The sequence below is a fragment of the Artemia sp. Qi Xiang Cuo genome, chromosome 11 (assembly GCF_049724085.1).
Source record: "Artemia sp. Qi Xiang Cuo chromosome 11, ASM4972408v1, whole genome shotgun sequence".
Classification (NCBI taxonomy): Eukaryota; Metazoa; Arthropoda; class Branchiopoda; order Anostraca; family Artemiidae; genus Artemia; species Artemia sp. Qi Xiang Cuo.
Window position 1 is genome coordinate 39838922 of NC_142804.1, and position 9930 is coordinate 39848851.

Here is a 9930-nt window from a genome sequence, read left to right on the forward strand (position 1 = left end):
CATTTCCCTGAACCCATCCAATCAAAATTTTGAGATAGCCATATTGTTCCACGCAGTTTAAAGTTCAGGAAATTATACATTTGAGCAGGAAACTCCCCCTACAGCCTTCAGGGTAAGGGTTAGAAATTATGTCCTGGGAGCATATAAGTTTTTATTGAAATCTTTGTAATCGAAACATCAAAAAGGGCTCAGTCAATTGGAAATTCAAAGGTCTAATGCCCTTTTTAATAGTCGAAAGTGATTTGAGGGCAACTACCCCCCTCTCACGCCCACCTTTTCCCCAAACACATCCAATCAAAATTATTAGATAACCATTTTATTCAACGCAGTTTAAAGTTTTGGAAATTAGGTGTTTATGGATGACAACCCCTCCCCCCACAACCCTCAGGGCAAAAGTTGTAAGTTATGCCCCGGGGGCATGTAAGGTTTGTAAGTGATATTGTAAAAACATCAAAAAGGGCTCATCGCATTTGAAATTGAAGGGGATAGTGCCCTTTAAATAGTGGAAAGTGATTGAAGGTCAACTAACCCCCTTCTCAAACCCACCATCTCCCGAAACACATCCAATTAAAATTTTGAGACAGCCATTTTGTTCAACATAGTCGAAAGTTTTGGAAATTAGGTCTTTAAGGATGATAACCCCCTCAAAGCCATCAGTGCAAGGGTCGTAAGTTATGCGCTGGGGAAATATAAGGTTTATATAGAAAGTTATTGAAAAAATTTCAAAAAGGGCACATTTGTTTGGAAATTGAAATTGCCCATTTTGATAGTCAAAAGTGAGTTGAGAGTAATTGACCCCCTCTCACGCCCACCCTTTCCCCAAACACATTCAATCAAAGTTTAGATATATCTATTTTGTTCAACGTAGTTGAAAGTTCTGGGAATTATGCATTTAAGGATGACCAACCCCCCAAGAATATTTTGAGATAGCCATTTTGTTTAGCGTAGGATAGTTGATTTCCAGATAGAAAATATGTTTTTGAGAAGGACACTCCCCCAGAACCCCCAGGGCAAAGGTTTTAAGTTATGCCCTGGGGGCTATGAGGTTTTATTAGTTAGAGTTGCCGTAAAAACTTCAAAAGGGGCTCATTCAATTGGGAATTGAGAGGGCTAGTGCCCTTTTTAATAGTCGAAAGTGATTGGAGGGTAATTAACCACCCTCTCACGCGCACCATCACCCTAAACACATCCAATGAAAATTTTCAGATAGCCATTGTGTTCAACGTAGTAGAAAGTTCTGGAAATTAGGTTTTTGAGGGTGACAACCCCCCCCCCCCCAGCCCTCAGGGTAAGGGTTGTAAGTTATGCTCGGGGGCATATCAGGTTTTTATTGAAAGCGACGACGTAGAAACTTCAAAAGAGCTGATCTGATTGGAAATTGAAAGGGCTAGTGCCTTTTTTAATAGTTGAAAGTGATGGGAGTGCGACTAACCATTTTACCAAACACATCCAATCAAAATTTTGAGATAGCCATTTTGTTTAACGTAGTTGAAAGTTCTGGAAATTATGTCTTAGAGGATGACAACCACCCTCACAGCCTTTAGAGTAAGGGTTGTAATTTCTGCCCTGGGGCCATATAAGGTTTTTGTAGAAAGCGTTGTCGTAGAAACTCAAAAAGGGCTTATCCGATAGGAAATCAAAAGGCCTTGTGCCCTTTTTAATAGTCGAAAGTGATTGGAAGGCTTGGAATTCTTATAGTAAAGATCGACGTGGATATAATGTATGATTTTTTGTGGTTGTTGTTGTTTAGACCAGGGCACTTCGTATCGAAGGAGTTGTCGTAGGAACTTCGAAAATGGTTCGTTTGATTGAAAATAGAAAGAGCTGATGCCCTTTTTAATGGTCGAAAGTGATTGAAGGGCAACTAATCCCCCTCCCACGCCCACCCTCCCATTTGCCTTTATGTTTAAAACTAAATGTTGCCTTAAGATCAAATTAAAATGCACTGTGTTAATGCTAATTCCCAATAAGGCATCTCAGCAGTATCCAAGAACGACTGGGGGTATTATGTTCAAACCACAGTTAATATAATTATTGAACTGATAATTGATAATTGATAATTATATGAATAATTATATGAATAAATATGAATAATCATATGATAATTATATGATAACTGATAATTGATAATTATATGAACTGTGGTTCAAACTTTTGGGGCTACTTCTGCTCTTAAAATTTAACCAAGTCAAAATGGCGTAAGTGTATCCAACCTTTCAAAGAAAGTAAGCAGATTTTTCTGCGAATGGTATCAAGTTTTCCATTTCAGGTCAACTAGAGGAGGTATGAAACGAAATTAAACACTACTATTTGTGTCCAGACTTTTAAAAGTGGGTATGTTGTTAAAAATTCTGAAAATTTTTCTCTAGCATACAAATAATAGACCAAACTATAAAGTCTTAAAAAACGTAAAGATTTAATGTATTATTTTCTTCTTCCCTGAAAAGACTATGTGAATATAAAACGAACAGAAATTAAATAAAAAAACTCTTTCCACAAAATAATTTGTACTTTACTGAAAAAAATACAAATGAATGTGCATTGTCAGTTTAATATACATATACTGATATTTAGTAATCGAAATGTTAATATTATTTGATTTATTAAAGTTATAAAAGAAAGAACATTTATATTTTTTTCAGTAAAGTGCAAATTACGTTCTGGCCTTGGGAAGGCATAGGGGTTTCTAGCCCAACTTATGTTAATAGTAGTAATGGTTCAATCTTATCAACGAGGGTGTCTCCTTATATAGCTATAATGATAGAGAGCGGGGTGTTCCATATAGATATAACAGTTTCAAGCGGACAGTACTCCCGCCATACAAGCAGACGTCAAAAGCTACACGCAAGAAGTAAGTTATTCTTTTATATTCATAGTGGGTAAAGAAATTAATTCTACTAAAATTTATACAGACCTTATTATAGTTAACAGATTGTTATACATTTTTTGAACCTGGATCTCCAGAGGTCGGTAAAGAGCAATATCATAACAAGAAAAAAAAGTATGTAAACACTGTATTTAAATGGCTTGCGAGCTTAGCACATGAGTTAAATCATACCTATTTTTTATTCTGGACCAAAGTTCCCCACATTCATTCCCCACCGGCCCCACATTCATTCTCCACCGGCCCAAAGTGCCACAATCGTCCACCCCCATCCCTACAACCCCCTCCCTCCAACCCCCTCCCTCGAACCCCCTCCCTCCAACCCCCTTCCACCCCCTCCCCCCTTTTTTTAACTTTTTTAACTTTTTTTTACATCTCTTAGAATGTCATGAAACGCACTTAAAACACAAAAATTTAATATTTGATATTTTCCAACTTCAAAATGGGAATGATATAAATATGTGTGTCGCAACTTTTACTATTAGAAAAATAATGTTTGTAGTGAACAATTTTTTTTTAAACTTTTTTTTTATCTCTTTTTAACTTTTTTTTTACATCTCTTAGAATGTCAAAAAACGCACTTAAAACATAAGAAATTCACATTTAATATTTTCCAACTTCAAAATGGGAATGATATAGATATGTGTGTCGCGACTTTTACTATTAGAAAAATAATGTTTGTAGTAACCAATTTTTTTTCTGACAGTTTTTTTTTTAATTTTTTTCTGAGATATTTTTTTTTTCTGACAGTTTTTTATTTTTAACTTTTTTTTATGACAGTTTTTTTTTAACTTTTTTTCAACCTTTTTTTTTACATCTCTAAATCATATAAGAAAAATAGAATGACACTTTTAATTTAAATTTTAAAAAACTTATTCTTGTTCATACTATTGATGAGGACTGATGGTTCTCTTTCAAGATTTTTTTCATGAAAAACAAAACTTTTTTTATGATTTTCCAGAGCTCCCCCTACCCATTAAGAAGATAAGAAGGGGTGAAGCGACTCCAGTGGTAAGTTCAAACAGACCGACGGTTATACAACATGGTCGTAGGTTGAATCCATTAATACAATCAACATTAACCGTAAACCGCCCAATAGCCAACTATCCAGCAGTCACATCCAGCATCCACAGCAATAAGCCACAACCATCTGGACCCATCATACACCAGCCAACTGTCAACTGGTCAATTCCCACATCCAAAACTATAGGTTAGGTTAGGTTAGGCTAGCCTACGTAAGCGCGCGGACGTAGGCTAGCCTAACCTAACCTAACCTATGGTTTTAGTATTTCTGTGCAATAACGTACGCGTGCGTACGTAGGCTAGCCTAACCTAACCCAACCGATGGTTTTGGTATTTCTGTGCAATAATGTGGGATTTTGTGGTTAAGTTACTTTAGTATTGTCATCAACATCTATTGTTGTTGTTTTTTTTTTGCATGTCTCTCTCACTATAGTCGTGTGTCTGAGGGACTGTGCTGCCATCTAAAGCTATAGGTTGGTAGATGGCAATAGTAGTCTCTCGCTTCTGTGAAATGTTGTAAGATCCCTTTGATGCTATGAAATATCTGTGTAGTTGAATTTGTTCTATGCATAGGTACTTTTTTCCTATTAATTTTGACACTCAGTCAATAATTAATGATTTTAGGAGTCTGCTAGTAGTAACAATTTCTTTGAAAGTTCCTTTTTCATACATCTCTTACTTTTTAATAAACATTCTAAACGTTTTACCTGACATTGAAGATCCACACCTAAGCGATCTGAATGGTGTTTTAAATTGATACATACTACTGCTATTGAGAATAGTCGGTCTACAACTATGGTTTTTGTATTTCTGTGCAATAAGGTGGAATTTTGTGGTTATGTTAGTTTAGCATTTTCATCAATATGTAGTGCTTTTTTTTGCATGTCTATCAAACTCTACCCGTGTGTCTGAGGGACTGTGCTGCCATCTAAATTTAAATGTTGGTAGATAGCAATAGTAGTTTCTCGATTCTGTAAAATGTTGTAAGATCCTATTGATGCTATGAAATATCTGTGCAGTTGAATTTGTTCTATTTAAAATTACATTTTTCCTATTATTTTGAAACTCAGTCAATAATTAATGGTTTTATGAGTCTGATAGTAGTATCGATTTTTTCGAAAATTCCTTTTTCCTAAAGTTCTGAATTTTTACTAGGCATTCTAAACGTTTTACCTGACATTGACGATCCACACAGAAGCGATCTGAATGGGGTTTTAACTTGATATACATTGCTGCTATTGAGAATAGTCGGTCTACAACTAGCTGTAAACCACACTTGTCTAATGAATAAATAATAATAATAATTTTCATTTAGATCTACCTAGTATGTTATTCAATAACAAGAACAACAAAAACATATTTTTTCATTTATTGACAAAAATAACTTAAATTACATCATAAATAGCAATAGCAATAAATTTCATTTATTATCATCACATTTTATACAACTTAAAATACAGCGTGAATAGCAATATCACACACTATTTGTACAACAATAGCATGAAGAACAACATTTTTCACTTGTTGACATCACATTTTGTACAAGTTAAAAAACAGTACGAAAAGCAATAACTCACACTATTTGTACAACAATAACACGAAGAAAAACATTTTTAAACAACTTGAACAAATTTTTTCTATTAACAACAAAAGAACAAAATACATACGAATCTAACTTGCTATAAAAAAAAACTGCTTTGTTGGGAAAAAAACTACTGCTGAGTTTTGAAAAAAAACCACTGCTGAGTTGAAAAAAAAATCTATTAAAAAAAAAGAATCCCACCACCTAACCATTTACAATTGAATTTTTTCACGACCGAGGTGATGTCTATAATCTCGACACACACCTCGGTCAGAAGTTAAATAATGTCCATGGGGTAGCACCTTCACACCATCCATACACACATATACTTTATCCGACACGGGACACATGGCTATTTTGTCAACTCGAGCTGTGTGGTTTTAAATTTTAAAGAGCGAATCGCCACGACCTTCGCCCTTGGAACTATACTATTTTCCATACAGTTTCTGTATACATTCAAGTCGAGATTCTTATTCACGTAGTGTCTAGGCACCCCTTTACAGACCTTTTTGATTACCTTGCTATGTGTCTGCACACAGTACACCTTCGGACCTGCAAGCACACCACTGGAAATCAAGTCACTTCCCGTCTCTGATTTTAACATTAATAACTGATTTGGGGCCTGAAGCCTCACTAACTCCGGGTAAATGGACTCGTCCCAATTGGGACAGTCCATTAGGGAGCTAATGTGCACGCCTTTTTCCAAATCTTGCAATAAATTGGCAGTTCTAACTTTTAGTAACAGTGAATCGGTATCCCCATACTATACTTGAGCTTCTCTCTCCCCCGGCCATTGGCGCCTACACACATCGTAATAGAAATACAACATGAGTTTTTTTTATATTTCGGTTATTGCGCTGCCAGCTGCAATATTTTTATTTAGAATTACGTTTCTTTTTTTTCTATTTAAGAGGACCATATTGGAGTCTATGATGGTGAATGATGTAAAGTTTGGATCGGCAACGATTGGATTGGATTGGAGCGGCAACGAGGGGGTTGGAGGGAGGGGGTTGGAGGGATGGGGATGGACGATTGTGGCACTTTGGGCCAGTGGGGAACAAATGTGTGGCCGGTGGGGAACGAATGTGGGGCCGGTGGGGAATGAATGTGGGGAACTTTGGTCCGGAATAAAAAATAGGTATGATTTAACTCATGTGCTAAGCTCGCAAGCCATTTAAATACAGTGTTTACATACTTTTTTTCTTGTTTTGATATTGCTCTTTACCGACCTCGGGAGATCCAGGTTCAAAAAATATTTTACAATCTGTTCACTATAATAAGGTCTGTATAAATTTTAGTAGAATTAATTTCTTTACTCACTACGAATATAAAAGAATAACTTACTTCTTGCGTGTAGCTTTCGACAATATTCCTTTTATTTGAATGCATCATTATATTTCAAATGCTAACTCTGAACTGAGAAGATAACAAATTGTTGGAGTTTTTATATCCGTATTCAAGGTCAAACATAAGTCAATCACCTCTAACAATTAAAAGATAGCAGAAACATAGGAAATTACTATAGTAAAAAGGAATCATCACATACTTTGAACACAGATCAACACGAATTTTCACGGTGGTTGAATTCCGGTCATTACACTGTCTGCTTGTATGGCGGGAGTACTGTCCGCTTGAAACTGTTATAGCTATATGGAAGACACCCCGCTCTCTATCATTATAGCTATATAGGGAGACACCCTCGTTGAACATATTGAACCATTACTACTGTTAATTTCTGCTCGTTTTGAGTTTGACTCAGTTATTTATTGTAATTTCTGTTCGTTTTGGGTTTCATTTATTTATCATTGCTGATTTGCGGTAGTTTCACGCTTCGTAGATTATTTGATTTTATTTTTGCTCATTTTTTGTTTAATGGAGTTCTTTACTTTTCTTTGAAAAGCTTATTTTGTGGAAAAAGTTTTTTTTAATTAATTTTAAGCAGGAACGAAAAAGCATATGAAACAAATTTACTACTAGGGTTTTTTCCCTGAATCCAAGGGGGGTGTTACCATTTCGTATAACAGTCGAAAGTACTAAACGTCATTTCGTCGACAAGGAAAATCTGTCATTTCGTTGACACGTCAACTCTTCGACAGCCATAACATCGACACATCAGTTTATCGGCAGTCACAATCGCTACCCGTCTCAACGTCAACAGCCATAATATTGACACGTCATTTCATCGACAGTTATTTTTTAGATGAAATGACGTGTCGATGTTATGGCTGTTGACGTTGTGACGGGTATTGATTGTGACTGTCGATGAGTTGAAGTGTCGATGTTATTACTGTCGACGATGTGACTGATTTGTGTCAATGAAATGACGGATTTTGTCGACGAGATGACTTTTTTTGTCGATAAAGTGGTGGTTAGCGATTGTGACGGATTTTGTCAATGGGACGCTTTTAGTCGATAAAATGACGGTTTTTGTCGAGGAAGTGACTGTTAGCAATTGTAATGGATTTTGTCAATATCGGTAGAAAATTTTAAATGTTAAATAGTTTTCCTTAACAGTTAGAGAGGCTAAATTCCAAGGTTGAACCTTAAAAGGAACAGGGACTTAAAAAAAGGTTGTAGGGGCATGACTACCCAGAAGTCTAGCTATGTCCGAACAAAATTATTAACGTAGTAAGATTGAGGGTCTCCAGATGTACTACGCACAAACTCGAATATTATCCTTTTAGTATCTGTTTAAGGGAAGACCAAAAGAACATTTATGTGTCACGCGAAGGATAAAGTATTCCATTGCTAATTTATTCTGCTTTCAAAGTGCCAAGATCGTAGCCTGCAAGTCAGAGATAAATTGATAAGAAATAGGTAGTCAACAGAAGTAATGCCGTGCTTAGCCGGACCGATTTTGCATGAAAAATCGACTGTTTTCCATCGCCAACGCTTTCGAACGTGACCATAAGAAATCGGCCGATTTTTGGCAGAGAACATGAACTATTCGGAAGTGGCAGTGAGAAATTCACAGCAAAATGTTTAAAAATTTTATCCTTCTTTTTTTTCTTTTCGTAATGAATACCTGCTGGGTTATAGAGAAGCTTTTACCCTTGAACAAGGGTGACCAAGTCAGTAATCTTGTTTACGTAATCTGACATTTAAAATTTTTACTCTCCCGATTTTACTCGGCCGATTTCTTCAAAATCGACGAGCGACTAGGAACTTTTTTTAGAAGAAAGTCGGCCAATTTTTTGTAAAAACGGTCGTATTTTATCGCCGAATAGTAAATTATTGACGAACAATTAGTCCGTCTAAACACGGCCTAATTACGGATTACTAGCATAGATGACAGATAATTTAACGGGAAGAGATTGCACTGACCATTTTGGATGGCTTCGGAAAGCGTCCAGAACTCAAAATATCCAATCAATAGATGGAGTAGCATATCATTAATCTATGGCTCGTTCTATGGCTAAACTATAGGAAGTACAACCAAACTGTAAGTGACGAAGATTTCAATAACAGATGGCTGTTGTCCTTATTCATACTTTATAGATAAAGTATGGAAAGTTTGAACAATTCGTAGTAAGTGATAAATATCCAAGCCAGAAATGGCTGTAATTTTGTGTGCCAATGAACAAAATAGGAATGTAATATTATCTTCTAGCAAAATTATCTCTGGCATAGACCAGTGAAGTCAAATTCTCAAGTCCGATACACTTTCAAAAAAGGTTCAGTTTGATGCTCATTGTAGTGGTTATGAGTTCAATCAAACCCTTTCTTTTGATTTTTATTTTTCTACACAGACATATACGATTGTTACTTTGTATCTAGAACCTAGTAAAGTGCAAACCTCGGCCCATAGTTACAAAAAGTTGAATTACATGCTTTAGAAAAAAAATTGGTGCGAAAAGATATTCGAATTATACTGATTCAGGAACGGTGACTAATCAGATTTAACATAACATTTTCATTGTCGCGACAACAATTCTTCCAAATTTCACAAAAACAGGCTGAAAAATGAAACGAAGCTTTAGGTTTATGACTAATAGATGTCATTTCAAAATCACTAAAAATAATCCTAAAATGTGACCTCAACAAAATTCAACTTTTAGCTGAAAATTAGGTCATACTAGGAATATTTAGCACAAAAACCTCTGAAAGTGTAACAATCTAAAAAACAAGTTTCACAGGAAACCTGTGAGTAGAGTAGTAGGTACCATTTTGCTTAGACGTATAGGAATTACAATGCTATTTGCTTAGACGTATAGGAATTCCCATACTATTTGCTTAATGCTCTACACCTTTTCAAAGAGAGTCAGTACTCCCTCACATGGTATAAACTACAGTTTAACATGCACATTGTAAAAAGCATGCAAAACCTATAAAGTGATTAAACATGTTTTAAACTCCATGCTATTTGCTTGCCTTATGTTCCTTTAAAGGTTTGACGACTACATTCACGAATACATTCACGCCTACAAGAATATGAAATTGA

General features: G+C 35.7%; 1 protein-coding gene across 1 annotated transcript in view; it reads right to left on the reverse strand.

The window, feature by feature from the left end:
- Positions 1-8242: 8242 nt before the first annotated feature.
- The window catches only part of LOC148946968 (dipeptidase 1-like), a 51020-nt gene continuing 49332 nt past the window's right edge, over positions 8243-9930 (reverse strand). The window contains exon 5 of the mRNA XM_089096469.1: positions 8243-8274. Coding sequence (XP_088952595.1) covers positions 8243-8274 — 32 coding nt within the window. The remainder of the gene's footprint in view (positions 8275-9930) is intronic.